Source organism: Sphaerodactylus townsendi, linkage group LG03, assembly GCF_021028975.2.
Source record: "Sphaerodactylus townsendi isolate TG3544 linkage group LG03, MPM_Stown_v2.3, whole genome shotgun sequence".
In the NCBI taxonomy this organism is placed as follows: Eukaryota; Metazoa; Chordata; class Lepidosauria; order Squamata; family Sphaerodactylidae; genus Sphaerodactylus; species Sphaerodactylus townsendi.
Window position 1 is genome coordinate 80297786 of NC_059427.1, and position 17373 is coordinate 80315158.

General features: G+C 41.8%; 1 protein-coding gene across 1 annotated transcript in view; it reads left to right on the plus strand.

Moving 5' to 3' along the window:
* FAT2 (FAT atypical cadherin 2) overlaps positions 1-17373 on the plus strand; it is a 105936-nt gene that overhangs the window by 37553 nt on the left and 51010 nt on the right. The window contains exons 4-7 of the mRNA XM_048491112.1: positions 9231-9292; positions 10650-10961; positions 11901-12111; positions 16582-16721. Of these exons, the coding sequence (XP_048347069.1) occupies positions 9231-9292; positions 10650-10961; positions 11901-12111; positions 16582-16721 (725 nt within the window). The remainder of the gene's footprint in view (positions 1-9230; positions 9293-10649; positions 10962-11900; positions 12112-16581; positions 16722-17373) is intronic.

The following is a 17373-nucleotide window of genomic DNA, read 5'->3' on the forward strand; positions in this document are numbered from 1 at the left end:
TTAAAATGGGTATGGCTTTGTGTGGTTAAACATGTAGTTTTGCAAAGATTGAAGACTGTGATGTTATTTGTTATCTGATGGCAAATAACTTGATCTTAAAAAAATTTAAAACAGGCAAATGGAGAATAGGAGGTGAATGTGGATTGAATGCTTTGAGAAGCTAAAAATTCTTGGGTTTCTAACTCATACAACAAGTATCTACATGCTTGGGTTGTTCCCAAATTTAATCCTTTGTCTTTTGTTACCAAGTTTGCATTCTTGGATTTGTAGTATTAAGAATTAGAGACATGAACCAAACATGTATAGAAACCACCCTTGCTGCAGAGCATCACTTTTCCATTTTCCCACTTTCTTTATGTGGGAGGTATCCCTGTCTCTAGTCAAATAGTTCTTTAAAATGTCCTATTTTTCATATTTAAATTCCTTTGGGAGAAGTCCATGCCCTTCCTAACCTTTCAGGAAAAGAGAAAGATGAAATTTTTGTGGTAGCTTCAAAGAGTTCTTCATAGGTTTGCCAACTGGCCTGGGGAAAAAATGTCCAGTCCTTTTAATAAATAGCATCCCATTAAACCTCTACCAGATGATATCATTTTCCCATGCTATGAAAAGTTTCAGCTACCCATTTTCACACATTAATCCTTTATTAAAAAGGGATAGGGCATTTTTATCCAGGTTTTTTGGGAAGCCTAGTCCTTAACATGGTGTATAAATTTAGACACGTTTATAAAAATAATAGCTAAAACTGCGCACAGGATTTTAAGAGAGGAGATGTATTAGTGGAGTCATGAATGTTACCCAATAACTATTCCCTACAGCCAGCATTTTCCTGATTCAAATGGAAACATGCTGCACCCTTGGAAAACCAGTTTGCCTGGGATAGGGGGGAAAGTATGTATGGAACATGATGGAGGTGCTTTTAACCCAGCCCTACCACTCTTATAATGTCAGTCTGTCTTTACCTATAGAATTTAAAATCAGCAGCACATATTTTGTTCCCTATTCTTATAACTTGTTATATCACTGTTTGAGTGTATGTAGTTGGTGTATTCGGTACCAATTCCACACTTTTGTGCTGCAAGAGCACCAGTTAGAGGAGAGTGAAACAAAGAATATAACCACTTCAGACTGTAAACAATATAAACAAGGTACTGTCAGAAGGTTAATCTGATGTCATGGCCAGTTATATAGCTCCAAAGTAGGGTTGTCAGGTCCCCCCTGGCCACTGGTGGGGAATGGGGGTGGGGTAGGGCAGCCAGATCCTGGGGAGGTTAGGGATCTCACTGGGATAAAATGTCATAGAGTCCACCCTCCAAAGCATCCATTTGCTCCAGGGGAACTGATCTATGTAGTCTAGAGATATGCTGTAGTTTCAGGAAATCCCAGGGTCCTGGAGGCTGGCATCCCTTCTCCAAAGTGTGCTGTACTATCAGTCAGGGTAACTTGTTGTTAGGAGGTGCTACTTCTTTGTACGTCCTTTCCTGATGGATTGTCTTCCTGTTTACCACCCTTGCTGCTTTATGTTCCACCTACTGGCACTGTCTCTCTAATTGCTGAGAGTATGACCTTGCCAGCACTCAGATTCCTTTTCTCCCTTACATAAAAGTGGAACAGAAATAAAGAGGCCCTTAAAGAATAATAAAATTTATTCCAGCATAAACTTCTGTGAGTCATACCTCACTTCTTCATAGACATGTATTTACAGAGAGACTTTTATAACCAAAATCATAGAAGAGTTGTATCCAAAAGAGGTCTGTTGCAAACCCTGTTTAAATGTATTCAGGTGTGAGTCCCTTAAACTAGTCCTTTTAACACCAGTCTAATCACCCACTTACAATAGTAATTTGAAATCTAAACATGTATCAACAATGAATATGTGAAACATTCTGTCCCGGATGCAGGGGAGGGGATCTGTTTCTTTTTTCACCTACAACCTGATTTCACCTACAAATTACTATTTGTGCAGTTACACATACCACCACCAAGGACGTAGGTAAGGGGTTTTTTTTCTCAGGTTCAAACCCCCCATTGCATGTCCGAAGCTCTGCTCGTGGGTTTTTTGTATTTTAAAGTGTTGTTTAGTTTTTGGCCTGCAGGGGGCGCATTTTTAGGCTGTGAATCACCACGGGCTGCGGTTGCTGCTCGGGGTGGGTAGGCGAAGCTAAACTGGCCATTTCTGCCCAAGTAAGGATGGAAGCAGAGCCCTGGCCATGTTAAGCCAGGGCAGACATAACTGGAAGTGGGAGGGCTGGCCTGAGCCTTTAAAGGACCAAGCCCTCTTTTGTGCCGGCCATGTGCTTCGACCAGCTGATGATTTGATCACACGCCATTTTCGGTTGTGAGTATTTTCCCTGCTGGATACTTGGCCTTCCTGGAAATAAAGATTGGGGGACTTGGGTCATTTTGGGGACTTTGTTGCCCCCCCCCTTCTTACAGGAGAGAAATGGGGGTTTAAAGCCAAACTTCCCCTCTCCTTCTGACCAACAATTCCTCAAGATCTCCAGGTAGGATTGCTAGGGTAAGGGGGAGTTTGGATTTTTAAGGAGACAACACAAGCAGAATTCTTAATATCAAATTTTATTCTTTGCCCTTTTCCCTTCAATCTAAAGAACCCTAGGTCCATTCCATACAGCTTAAATAAGACAACCTCGGGGTGCTAGAAAAAAGTATCCTGGGAAGGCTCTTCACACAGCTTTCTTCCCAAGACGTCCTTAGGACGCCTTATTTTAGCTCAAGGCATCTTGTTTTGGAGAACGCTTCAAACTGCACTTTTCCCCCTTAAGCTGTCTGCAAGACAACTCCTGCCTGGCTGTGCAGAATGCATAGCTCAGGAGGTGCCTTATTTTTCCCACCTGACTGTTTTGCTCTCTGGTCAGTTTCACCTACAGCTTGCATCCAATATTTTATGTGCAGCTGAAGGGATTCTCCCTGCTGCAATGTTGCCCCAGGACATTTGCTCTGCAGGCTCCGATCCTGAGTCCTGTTTCAGCCCCAAAAATGCATAGTTGTACTCAGTTGATCCTGCTGATTCCAGTAATATATAGTTTTTCTTTTTAAAAAAGTTCAATGAGCTATCTCCAGGGTCAACCCAGTGCTTCTCAATGGGAGGTAAACAGGTCTTCCAAACTGCTAAGATTCTCGTATTTGTGTCTGCATAGCTATGGAGACAGCTAATTGAAAATGTAAAATAGGAAAACTATATATTGCTGGAATCAGCAGGACCAGCTGAGTACAGCTATGTACTTTTGGGGCTGAAAAGATTCAGCAAAGGGAGGCAGGGAAAACCACTTCAGCTGCACACAAAATGTCGGGCACAAACTGAGATTGAAACTGACCAGGGAGCAAAACTTTCAGGCAGGGAACAGCCTCTTTTTCCCTCTGATGCCTTTCCTGTCTGGAAAGCACATCGGAAACTGCCTTTTTAAAAGACATCCCCTGGATTCCTTATTTTAGGTGTGCAGAGTGAGAAAGTGCAGCTGCCTCTTTTTAAGACGTCCCACAGATGTCTTCTTCATGCTACAGCCTCTGAGACAAATGTCTAAACTTCAACAGTGAAATCTTCCAAAACAGTTATTAAAATTCAGCAGATCGCATATTTCTAAGCTCTACTGGATGTCACACAGATTCCAATTTGCCACAGTTTAAGAACACCTCAACTTGATAGTCACCCCATTTCTCAGCCATGTATTAGTAGGAAGGACCATGAAAAGTCAAAGACTTCCTGGCTTGTTCATGATGGCTGCGTGGACCCTAAAACTAATCATGATCAGTTAGGATTGCCAGCCACCAGGTGGGGCCTGGAGATCTCCTGGAATTTCAACTGAACTCCAGACAACAGAAATCAATTCCTTCTGGAGAAAATGGTTACTTCGGAAGGTGGATTGTATGGCATTCTATCTCACTGAGGTCCCACCTCTCCCCAAACCCTGCCTCCCCCAAGGTGCGCCCCCAAACTCCAGGAAATTCCCAACCTAGGGCTTACAATCGTAAGAACAGCTCATTGCTGCTATAAAGTTGCACAGATATTACATATTTACAGGGAAACTGCACCTCTATAAACAGTCTGTACTTCCTGCTCCTCTGCTTTTGATAGTGCAATCATAATTTGTAGTTGATTCTTCTAGGCTTCTCCTTAATTCCAGCACTATTCTAATCTCTGCAAGTTCTAACACTACTGCTGGAACCAATATAAGCACATCTCATATTTGGCAGGAGCAAAAAGGCCACAGCTGTATTCGGGAATTAGCTTAATTAACCATTAACCACTATTGCTTTCAGATCTAATTATAGACCTTATAAGGAAATCAGTAGTTGCTGTGAATTTGAGGCCTGTGACCGACACGGGACAGTTAAACAAGACTGTTTCCTCCTTGAACAGGCTACAGAATATCAGGAGAATAAACTGTTTAAAGTAGAAGTCCAATAATTCAGAGTGTGGTAAATGTCTCTTCACTCCACAGTAACCCAACGTCAAATTCAGTTTGCACAGAAAAATATCTCGTTAATAGTGAGAGGTTAGCCTAAACCTGTCCTTTGTGTAGGATGAAAGCTCTAATACTAATAACAAAACCCAGGTAATACTTTTCATTGAGACCAAACAAAATAGCTCAATACAGTGGATGAGCTTTTGAGTTCTCCAGAGCTCTTAATCAGGCAGGATTTAAACAAAAACAAAAAAAGGAGGAGGAGGATCAGACTATGAGTCCCCCATTTTTTTTAACATCTAGCTATTTCAAACCTGAAAGGATAACAGTACAGTTCAATTGAAGCTAAATAAATTGTAATTAATCTGTAAATACACAAACATATTTTTTTAAAAAAATTGACCTGCAGTACTTTTGGAGGAACATTGTCAGGGTCCTTGGGCATAAAGTGAACAAATGACTCAAAAATTAAGGAAAAGCCACAACTGAAGTAGAGCACTGGTGAGATCGCAGTTTACATGGGAGGTGGTTAGATGCTTATTACCATGACAAAACTAACATCTGAATCTGTGCACCCCAACTCTCCTGCATTTAGATCAGCAAGACATAACTCTTAAAAAAGAATGTAGGTAACGTTATCACTTTCTCTAATTTTGGTATCAGATTTTGTTGCACCTATGCAATATGTTTAATTTTATTGGATAGCTGTACTGCATGAGTCATGATTCAGTATTTAGGATCCAATTTAGTAAATACCATTTAGGCTGTACTTTGGAGACTGCGTGCTTAAATGTTTTGCTTGAGGCCTTCTTCATTGCCATGAATGCAAACATTCCTTTTGAGTTTTGTTGTTGCCTTTGGGAATTGCTGTTTATGCTTGGATGTAGGTTGAAAAAAAAACACTCTACATATTCATATATAGTCCATTCATGTAATCTTGTTATAACACATTGTGTTCTTTCATTTTAAATGTAATTTCTAATATAAATTAAATCCAAATATACATAATTCCTGAGAGCAAAAAAGGGAATGAACAAGTAGTAACTGCTAACCATAGCTGTGTTCCAAGTGCTTACACCATCATCCCTGAAGCTATGCAGACCAAGCTGTTTCTCATGAAATTTACTTGTCCCTCTGGGATCAGATCTTTTATTAACATCCTTAAGTTCTTTCTCACGAAAGCTGTTTCATGCAAAAATGCTTGTTCAACTTTTATATGGCTCTTTTTAAAGTCCAGCTTCTTCTTGCTTTGCTTCTCTTGAGCAGGTACAGAGTTTTTGAGTCCTGAACACAAAGTGCAAGTTCTGAAATGTGGGTCAAATTTGATGTTTAGATTGGCCAAATGAGAGTGGAGGCAAGGGTTGCCCCTTTTATCTCTGTTTGTATATCTTCAGCTGAATGTTATACTCTGTGGCCTCCTCCCATTAATTTTGAATGATAATTATTTACCAAATTGGCTTAAGGCTGTCAAAGACAAAAGTGAATGGCTTGGATTTTCACCACAAACCCTGTTGTCATTAGGATTAGACATGGCCAAGCAAGCAATAAAACAAAGAATTTTAGATATATTTGGACAGTCTCTGATTTTGGGTTGCCTATTAGTATCGAATACATTGCTCATCCTGCTTCCTATCTCATGGCCCTGGAAATATATGTTTTCAGAAAGCCTTAACTTTAGTACGTTGTTCAGCTTTGCCTTCTGCCTTTTTAAAAGGGAAATTCAGGAGGATTCCTTGTCCCCAAAGTCTTAGTTCATATGGGGGCAGAGAATTAGAAACTACATAACATGTCCTTTTTAGATGCAGTTTTTGTAGTGAAGGCCGAGCCAAGATTTTCGGACTCTTATTGGACAAGAGTTCTGGTTATCCTAAGTCAACTAGAACTAATATTCTCCTCACTGATGAACCGTTGCAAACCACAAAGGAATCTATTATGGAGAAATGAAGTGAAGTAAATAAATATAATTGAAGATGGGGACATATAAAACTATATTGGTTTATGGGTGGAAGGAAAGAAGGAATCAGGGAAAGAGGAGAATATGGTGCTTGAAAGGAGGGGAAAGGATACCAGGGTGGAAATGAGGTTCCCTCCACAACTCTTTGTGGGTTCCCCACCACACAACTGGACCTGGCCTGGCTTTTGGCACTCAGAACTGGGCTCATTTCAGCAGTCAGCTCTGTACAACTGGGTCATAGAAATTCTGGGGGAAGGCTGCCGGGGGAGGGAAGAGGAAAAGAAGGAAAAGCTGAAGATGATTGGCTGGTAGGTGGGAAGGAGAGAAGGAAACCGGAAAAGGGAAGAGCTATGGGTCTTCCAGGGAGGGCAAAGAAAAAAGTATGGGAGAAGAAAATGAGATACCCCCACAAGTCCCAGCTGGTTACCCACTTGTGGGATATTATTTACCACCATGCCATTAAGAGCTTCAGCTGCTCATTTCCACACATTAAGCTTCTACTAAAGGGAGAGGACATTTTTCAACAATTAGTTGGCAGCACTGTCATCCTCCCACTTTTGGCTGCCATTTTGTGGGAGGGGATAAAGAGAGAGGGGGGATCTTTGTCTTTGTTCACTCTTGTGAACAGAAGTACCTAGTGAGATTGGAAGGTAAATGTCATGGATGGAAAGCTTAAGATCCTTGCCACTGCTGCCAGCAAGGATGACTGATAGTTGAAGAAAATGGTGCTTGTTGGATTTTTGCAGTCTCAGTCAGTAAAGCCTGGAATAATTTATAAAGCCTTGGGTGGTACACTGTTTTGGCACATCTATTAATGTTTTTAATTGGATAGCCCAGTGAGGGCAAATCTTTTCGAGACTGAGTGTCCAAATTGCAACCCCAAACCCGCTTATTTATCACAAAGTGCCAACATGGCAATTTAACCTGAATACTGAGGTTTTAGTTTAGAAAAAACGGTTGGCTCAGAGGCCTGCATTACTCGGGAGTAAGCTTGGTGGTAGTCGGTGGCTTGGCTTTAAAGCAACCGTGCAACTCTTCCAACGGGTGAATCACGACCCTAGGAGGGTTTACTCAGAATCAAACCCCATTGCCAGCAACCGAGCTTACTCCCAGATAAAGGATTGCGCTTTAGTTCTTCGCATGAAAATCAGTGGGGTTTAACAACGCTTAACAGAGTTACCTACACTGCTTCCCCAAAACTAGGTCTTAGGTTTAATGCTGATAATCAAGTCCAGTGGCCCAGGCCAGCCTAGATGTTGGGGGGGGGGGACTCTGCACGTGCCCACAGAGAGGACTCTGATTGCCACCTCTGGCACCCGTGCCATAATTTCGCCACCACTGGAATAGCCCCATCAGTCAGGAAAGAGGTAATCCTTTTCTTATTTAGTCAAAAAGGTATCTCCCCCATTTTTTTCTGGAAATTTCATTTAAACCTTCAGGAATCTCTGTTTGTATGAAACATCAACAAAGATATTCCACCCATCATATGGCTATGCTGTACAATTCAGATAAGGCAGAACAACAATACTGAACAGACAACCTGGAAATAGTTTGCTTTATTGAAAAGACTGTGGGGGTTTTTTTAAGCCAGTAGTTCATGAACTTTGATCTCACCTTGTAGAGAATAGTTGTTCAAATACAGGGGCAAAAGAAAAACAACCCCAGAACAAAAGCATCCTCATTTGTAAAGTCAGGCAAAAGAACAGTTGTTTATTTCATCAAATGACTAGGCTGTAAAATTATCTTCTGTTCTGCTGATTATGGCATTGAATTTCTTTTTAAAGTCTCCATTTTCCTGGTAGTAAATGTCTCCAATTTCTTGGTAATAAATGTTCCTTCACTGAGATGAAAAGGCTTGCAGCTCAATCCTATGCATGCTTATTTGGAAGCAATGCCCACTGAATTCAGTGGTGCTTACTATCAAGAAAAAAGGCATATTACTGCAGTCTTGGTTAAAGAGTACTTGTGAAAATCAAAAATAGACACTAATATGAAAACTGTTTGGGAAGTAGACAGTAGTATCAAAACCTATTCTAGTCTTTAGCATTCTTTTCAACATGGGGATTTCTCAAGGATACACCACAGAAAGACAATTTCAGTCATATGCTGGGTTACTGAGGCTAAAAAAAACGTGAAGCAGATGGAATGATGAACATGTGATGGAGTAGCTGGGTTTCAGTTCAAAGTATCAGTTCTGTACCCTGAATGACAATTGGTATAAATAATGAGATGTGCCTGTGCACTAGACATACATGCTGGAGGCATAACCACCACACCACCCTTTTAAAAAAAGGTGTGTATGAGGTAACTAACATATGTTTATAGTATTACAATAGTTGTTGTACAGTGTAAAGTAGTCATTACAAACCCTCTTAAAATGCTAGAGGGAAAGGCAAATGTTTAACAATTTCAAACATATTTTTAAAATGTTGTGCAATTGATGAATCTGTCTGAAAGAAGACATTTAAACCTGCAGGTTTAAATGGCTTTACCACGAGGAAACTCTATCAACCCCCACCTCGATTCTGAAATGCTGAAACTGCCATCCTGTGGGGAGAAGGACACATGTGTTTGATCAGTTAGAATGAAGTACAGTGAATGAAGAATGAAGTTGAAACATTTTTTTAAAGCTGGGAGGGGAGAAAGCCACTTCATCTAAGAAGTATAGCATATTTCCATGGTTGGCAGAAGGAAATGTTTTAACTATAAACCTCTTTTGTTCTTGGCATTGATTTGCTTTGGGGTAGCATCACCTTTGAGATTGGCTCAGTTTAGCATACCAGGTGAGCACTGCATGGCACTGCTGAGGCTACAATGATGCTGGGAACTGGCAGTGATATTTTCTCTGTTGGCAGGTGTGATTTATACCACTTCTCAGCAGTTAGATCGGGAATACAAGGCTGAACACATCTTGGAGGTAAGTGATGACGAAGTTGCAGCTAGTGTTATTTACTTGAGGGTGGTTTTTTTCAAGATGTGAAAAACATTTCCTTACATGTTGGAGCACACAGAAAAGGAGAAGGAGAACTTACTCCATTGGTTCCAAATTGTTCAGGAAGTTAATTGCCTGTTCTGCATTTTTGTGTAATTGCTTCAAGTGCTATCTTCAGGATTTTTTTAAAAAAAATTCTCATGGCTTCCTGACTGAAGATGGAAACAAAAAATCCTGCTGCTAAACCATACAGCATAAAGGGTGGGAAATTATTTTCTATCTTTTTAAGAAAATTGACTCTTCATTTGAACTTGTCACCACTGCATGAAGCTAAATGAAACATCCAAATGGAAAAGTTGCTTCTGAATAACAGGTTCAGGGAAGAATTACTAGGGATCATTATGCACAGCCTAGTAAATGCATGGCTGGTTATTAATGAAAATAGTGGATCGGATAACTTTTGCTTTCAATTAGCAAGGTGGATCTCACATTTTGAATTTCTAACAAGCCAAAGTTAAGAAATAATTGATTTCTGCCTAACCATAATCACTTGACAATTATGAGGTATTGGAACTTCAGTCAGAGCTGAATTGTAGTAGGTAGGGATCTGATGTTAGAGCCTTCTGGATCAGGGCTTGGTGCCCACAGGTCTTGGGTGGGACCCTGGTGGTCCTTGATAGATCTATGGGTGGAGCATATCAGATTTATGTAGATCCAGTGGGTCCAGCCCAGCACACAAGTCATATATCTGTGGGAAAGACTGACCTGTCTCTTTTTTGGCTTTTTTGCTAAATGACCCAGAAGAGAAAGAAATGAAAAGAAAACCCCACAGCCAGGCTATTTTTCTGACCTTTTTGTAATCCTAACCTATATTGTTAAAACTTGTATAAAAATCAAAGAAAAAATCTGCTTTTAGCTTGATAAAGTCCATTCCATTTCAGAGGTCAGCTTTTGTAAACATGAGACCTTTCAGGTAAACTAGAAGTTTGCTTTAAGACCTACTAGTGGTAGGACCAAACTTTATAAGTACAAAGCACACAGGACTGTTACAGCAGGATCCATGAATTTTTCCACCTTCATTGGAGATCCGGTTTTTTTAGTTGATCACTAATATCTAATCTTTCTGGTAAAGTTCCTCCATCTTATCATCACTAAAACTCCCATCTTTTAGGGTAAACAGCTGCTGTCATAACTTTTCATAATGTGTCATGAATTCAATTACTGTTTAATTGTTAACATGTAGCCATATGACTGCCTGTGTCTGAATGGCTTATACTATAATCTTCAACTGATAAGGTTGTGATGAGGTACTCCATTTTCTTTCATCCCACTTTCCTTGTAGGTCTCTGTTTCTGACAATGGAGAACCACCTTTGAAGTCCACCAGCAGAGTGGTACTGGAAGTCATGGATGTCAATGATAACGCTCCCAGCTTCCCTCACAAATTATTTGTGGTTAACCTCCCAGAGAAAGTGGCATCTGAAACTCCTTTGCCAGTTTACCGAATGATTGCCATAGACCATGATGAAGGCCTGAATGGTCAGATCACTTATAGCCTTGAAGAAAATGATGAAGGTTTCTTCAGCATCCATCCTGAGACAGGCATGGTGTTCACCAAAAAGGCTTTTTCTGCTCAGGAATACAGCATACTAACGGTGCGTGAAATATCAGAAATTGAGAGGACTTTTAAGTAGATTATGTTTTTTCAGTGTTGAAACTGGACTTATTTCTATTGCTGCCCATGATGAACATATTTTCCTTCTGCTGTCTACAACAGGAATTGCAAGTTTTTGTTCCATTTAAAAAGCGAGCAAAAACCCCTTGACTAAAGGAGGAGAGTCTGGATTTATATTCCCCCCCTTTCTCTCCTGTAAGGAGACTCAAAGGGACTTACAATCTCCTTTCCCTTCCCCCCCCCCTCCACAACAAACACCCTGTGAGGTGGGGGGAGGGCTGAGAGAGCTCCGAAGAGGTGTGACCAGCCCAAGGTCACCCAGCTGGCATGTGTTGGAGTGCACAGGCTAATCTAGTTCCCTAGATAAACCTCCCCAGTTCAAGTGGCAGAGCGGGAAATCAAACCCGGTTCTCCAGATTATAGTGCACCTGCTCTTAACTATTATGCCACTGCTGCTAAAAACAGGATAAAATAAACGTGTGCACCACAGGCAACAATTGTTCTTGGAACTTTCTTGTGGATGTGGTATTCTAGGAGAATCCTAAATCCATGTTATGGCCTGCTTAAATGGGTGGGGTGGGAGAGAGCCTGTTGTAGAATTTATCAAGTTCTTAGGTCATGCCCACTGCAAAGAGGGGCTGATGGTGTATAGATTCTGGGCAAACTAGAAGGAGTGATTTAAGAGCTGTCCTTGGTTCCCATTAAAGAGTCTTCACATTTATACCATTCAGAAATGTGTAGCAGTATTTGATGCTTGTTAAATTCATAGCTTCAAACAAACAGTTTAAATATACATTTGTCTCAGGATTTTGAGATACATTTGGAAGCTTTGCAAGCAACTTGACTGTGTGATTCCATGATAATTCAGATCAGCAGTCTTTGTTAGCAGCTCCTTTTCTCTCTTGGGATTTGTTGGTAGGTCAAGGCAACAGATGGTGGCAGCCCCCCACTTTCCTCCAGTGTGAGGCTTCACATTGATTGGATCCCTAAGCCCATCCTTTCTTCAGATCCACTGGCTTTTGATGAACTGCATTTCAACTTTGCTGTCATGGAAACAGACCTTGTGAATCACATGGTTGGTGTGATCAATGTTGAAGCTGGACTTAGCCAACTCTGGTTTAACATCACAGGTAAGTGGTGTGTGAGTCCAAGGTGGCTGCAGTTTGATCTGATTTTGCCCCAGTTCTCTAGGCACTTGGCACGTAGATGACCTGAGCCAGTGGTGGCAAACCTTTGGCACTCCAGATGTTATGGACTACAATTCCCATCAGCCCCTGCCATCAGGGGCTGATGGGAATTGTAGTCCATAACATCTGGAGTGCCAAAGGTTCGCCACCACAGCTAACAAAAGCTGTTTATTTAGATGGTGAATGTACTGTAGTCAAAATCTCAGCTTAGGCATTGAGTAGCATTCATGCTGACACAAGCAGCTGCCCCTCAAAAAGCCTTTTGCAGTGCTGGTATGATCCGTCACAATTTGCAAAATGGTATTTCTGGCACTTGGCCCATCTTAATGAAGACTCAAGTATTACAAACGGGCAAAAACACATCTTTGTGGCTCACAGGAAGTATGTGGCAATCATAACTATTCCCTGCAGCAATTTTTAAAAACTCAAGAGAAAAAAATAAAGGAGTTTTTGGAACTCCTTACAGGTTATGCTGGAAGATATCTAAAGTCAGTGCTTGGCTATTTCCTTACTAAAATCTTCCCCATTGTTTTGCCTCAATAACCTGAAAAGTTCTATAGTATTGATGTGTATAAACATGTCGCAGAGGGGGCCATATTAGCTCCTGCAGCATATATATTAACATATTTGAAATAGATTTCCTGGTGGCCAGTATATTCTTGGTTTGGAGAGGGATGCAGCTGGGTACTGTTACCTGGAAAACTGGGCAGATGCCTGTAAACATTCCATCATGAATGTACTTCCAGATTCCCCAGGCAACGGACCTTTGATCTTTGCTTGAACAAGCAAAAGCTTGGGCAGTATTGTATATGAACATGCTGGCATGCTTTATCTATTATGCTTTCCCTTCTGATTATTGAGAAATCTTGCCCCAGGTTAGTTTGCCTGCAAGGGTTCCATGAATAGGAAGAAGAGTTGGATAATTAGTCATCAGTGAGGGCCACTTCATATATTAGTTTTCTACCTGTGCTACAGCCCTTGCACTCCTGAACCTTTTGCAATTTCCTCTACCAGAACGAACCACCAGTAGTCTGGAACTGTAGTATTGGCCTGTATAACCAGTTCCCTCATATGGGATTGGGAAATTGGATTCAGGAGGACATGATTGGGCAAAGGAACCGGCATGCCCAGAGGGTTGTGCTAGTAGTACTGCATTCAGACTGCATGAATAAAATAAACCTCCCTGGATGATGTGGGATAGGTATGGAATCCTGGAGCTGACCCCTGGATAGGAGACTGCCCTTCCTATTTCTTTGGAAGCCCAGAGGTAGAGACCTGAGGAAAAGAACAGTTTAGCTGAGAGTTGTATGCCCCAGGAAGGGCAATGGAGATACCCAAACTTTAATGGCCAGAGGATGTCTTACACTCACATCTGGATGCCTAAACTTTTTGACTCAGCACCTAACCATCACACACAGATCAATTTCTGTAGATGTGTATTTGTGTTTGTGTTTATAATTGGTTCCACTTACTGGGCAGTCAGTACTGTGTGGTGGCTGCTCCATCTGATTATTTGTTGTGCGGTGCAGGGAACTGCACCCAGCTCCACAGTATATGGAGTCTTCCTATATGAAGTTGGTTCTCTGTAAGGAAATAGTAAGTTATGAAATAGCTTACAGGGGCCATTCAGCAAAAACTGAACTAGCTGATGACTGGATTACATGAGTGAAAGTGGCAACCTTGTGTTTTGTTAGAATGGAGTATTCCAGGCACGTTTTTCACACAGCAAGGCTTATATGTTCATATCCTTGGATTAAAAGACGTTGGTAGCAAGGTCGTTCCATGAGTTTCTCACGTCTCTCTATACTGTTATGACCATCTGGTTGGAGCAAGCTGCTTAGCACCTGCTGGGACCATGCTCTGTTTCTATAACTGCTCAGTTTTGCAAGGTCTGTCTACAAAGCATGGAGCTACCCTGGCATTCTAGTAGAGGACGTTACAGTCTCGAGCTCAGAGTCACCTTCATTTCCAAGCCAATAGCTTCTACCAGTGCTAATACTGGTCCCTTCTCCTTGGCTGCTCAAGCAGTTCATAATGCAATTGAGTTAATGTCCTTATATGTTTGCTCAAATAGCTCAATTGCACAGATTTGTTGTCTCTCCTGTTTTGTGTTGTCCGTTCTTCATCTCTTTCCTTTAGGTCCATTTTCTATCACTGTCCCATTCTGTTTCTTCTCCTACTTTACTCTTTGGCTGTGGTTTGATTGTGGTTAACAGAATAATTGAATCCAGACCAACAAAGGTGATTGTGTTGGGGACTCTCAGGAGCTAGTAGATCTGCCTATGATAGATAAGGTCTGTCAACTACCCTCCCTAATTAGATAACAATTTTAGGTGTACTTTGGGACCAAGCTGTTACTAGGAATGAAGGAGAGCCAGCGGGGTACAGTGGACTCTAATCTGGATGACCAGGTTTGATACTCCGCTCCACATCACTTGGTGGGCTGGTGCTGGGCTAGGTGAGAGGTGAACTGGCAGTGGTGACAGAGTGCCCTCCTGCCTGGCCTGGCACTGACCCGCCCAGTTCCCCACCCACGCTTCTCCCACCCCAAAGAAGAAGCAGGGCCTGATTCCAGCCTATTCAGTTTCCCCACCCTCACATCCCCTGCTCTTTCTAGAGCCCGCTGCATTCCTTACAACAACGGGCTTTACTGCTTACAATAATAGGTCTGTAGAAGAGGAACTGTTGGATTTATACCCTGCTTTGCTCTACTGTAATTTTTCTCAGAATGGCTTACAAGTTCCCCACCTCACTTTGTGAGATAGGTGGGGATGAGAGAATTCTGAGAGAACTGAGACTAACCCAAGGTCACCCAGCAGATTTCATGTGTAGGAGTGGGGAAACAGATCCAGTTCATTGGATCAGACCACTTCACCATTTATGTGGAGGAGTAGGGATTCAAACCTGATTATCCAGATCAGTGGCATATGGCCCTTGGGTACCCCATGTCCCTGGGTGCATGCCTTTTGGTCATGTGGGGGGCATGTGACCAGATGAAGCGGCAGTCAGCTCAGCTTCTTCCCTCCGGTGGAGGCACAAAACTGAGCAGGCTGCCAGGTCTCCCAGTTCTGCCTTTCCTGGCTCCTCCTCCCTGCCCAGTTCTGCCACGGCACCTCCTCCCTGCCCAGAAGCCAGGACACAAGGGAAACTTGCTCCCTGGCTTCTAGGTAACAAAAGGGCTGCTCAGCTCCTCATCCCTGCCAAGAAGCCAGGCCGCAAGGGAAACTCGCTTCCCAGCTTCTAGGCAGCGAAGAGGGGCTGGAGTCTAACTTGCAAGTAAGCGGGGCTCCACATTCGGCGGGGGTGGGGAGCCCGGCGGGGTTTTTGCCTCTGGGAGCCATTTGGCCCTGGTACGCCTCTGATCCAGATTAGGTCCACTTCTCTTGACCACTAAACCCTGCTAGCGCTGTATAAATTGTAACTCATTAAAGCAGCCTACCAGCAGGATATTGTGACTGCCACAGATAGCGATGAATTGGATTTGCATGCTGAGTGACAAGAACCCTGGTCACGTGCACATGTTTGTACGAAAGTGTTTGTTAAAGTTCTGTTTGTAAAAAAAAAGTGCCAATAAGCATTCTCTTTGCAAATTAAACTGTGGCCAAGAATCTGGAGTTTTGCTCACATTCTCAGCTGCTCATGTACCTACTGTAATAGGAGAATTTACTCAGCATACATATAAAGAAAAGTCAAGTGTACATTGCACCTAGATTTTAAATTGTGCCAGCTCCTAGTGGTATGACAGACTAATTATGGCTGTACATTCACCATGTGGCCTTATCCTTTCTTTGTGAATGAATTTAGCATTATTGGATAATCAGGATATTTCTGGTTTCAGTCGTAAGATCCAAAGTATTGATAATCCTCATTGCTGGGAGAAGAGCTCTCAAGTCATTAGAAACATGTTGGCCAGTCTCTTGTGCAGCTCCATGGTAAAAGTGTCACAGGAAATGACATGAGCAGGAGACAGGAATGCAGGAATGCAGGACTCACCCAGAGAAAAAGGGCCTACTTTAAGCATCATGTTCTGAAGTCAGAACATTCACATTCCACAATTTGCCTTTATAGTCACTCTCTTTGGCAGAATGTGCCTCTGTGCCTCCCACCACCACTAATTTCACATCTTTCCCTTCACATTGATAGACACAACAGCAAAAAAAGGTACAACACACTTAAGCCAATGCAAAATTTAAGAAAAATGAAACAAAGAGAAACAGTGATGACAGTCTTGTTTGCACCACCCACCTCCTGATGATACGCTTCTACTGACCTGTGCATCTTTCCTGTTTTTTTTCTGGGAGTGGGTTTGTTGCAAATGTTACTGGATGCAATAATTGTTTTTCACCTGGGAAATCAAACATGTGGCTTTCTTCATCATAGCCTCCTACTTATGAAATTTATCCTCCTTCAAAGGTGGCGATGATGATATGGATTTTTATATTGAGACAAATACTGGCAGTATTGTTATAGCAAGAGTCTTGGATGCAAGTAAAAAATCAAACTACAACCTCACAATAGAAGTCACCAATGGGACAAGCATTATCAGGACACAAGTAAGTATACAGACAGCCTGATCTAAACCTTTCTGAAATCATTGGGAAGCTTCAAGGAGAATTTGCTTGGGCTACGGATGCTCTGGATGAGTCTCATAATCATATATTGCAAAGTGCTGAAAACTATCAGTTGAACTGAACATCTCATCACATTATGAGATTAGGTGCTAATGGGGTTCCACATCTTCTTAATTCATCTGCTCTAAATTAACTGCAACAAAACTACATCACCTTACTACAAGTATATTTGGAAGACCAGCTGGCCATAAAATATCCACAGTTTTCATTCATGGTCAGTAAGGGTTCAATGTCTTGTTTGGGGCAGATCAGTAAAGCACAAGTGAGACAGCAACTCTCTAACCTTGATGAGTTTTCCCTCCCTAAATTCCTTCCCCTGTATCTCTCATAACCAGCGTTTCTAAAACTGTCCAGATTCAATATTATTTCACACTTAAAACAGATATGTGCACTATGTACTTGGCAGAATTTATGAAGGCCCATTGGCTTGTAAGGTCTGCAAAAGGTAAGGAACAGAAATGGTCCCTTTTCTTTCATCTCTTGCTCATGATCAAATAAGATTCTATGAAACCTCAAACAATAAATGCCCTTGAAACTACTTCATCTGCCAAAGAAACCTGGGAATTTTAGTTAG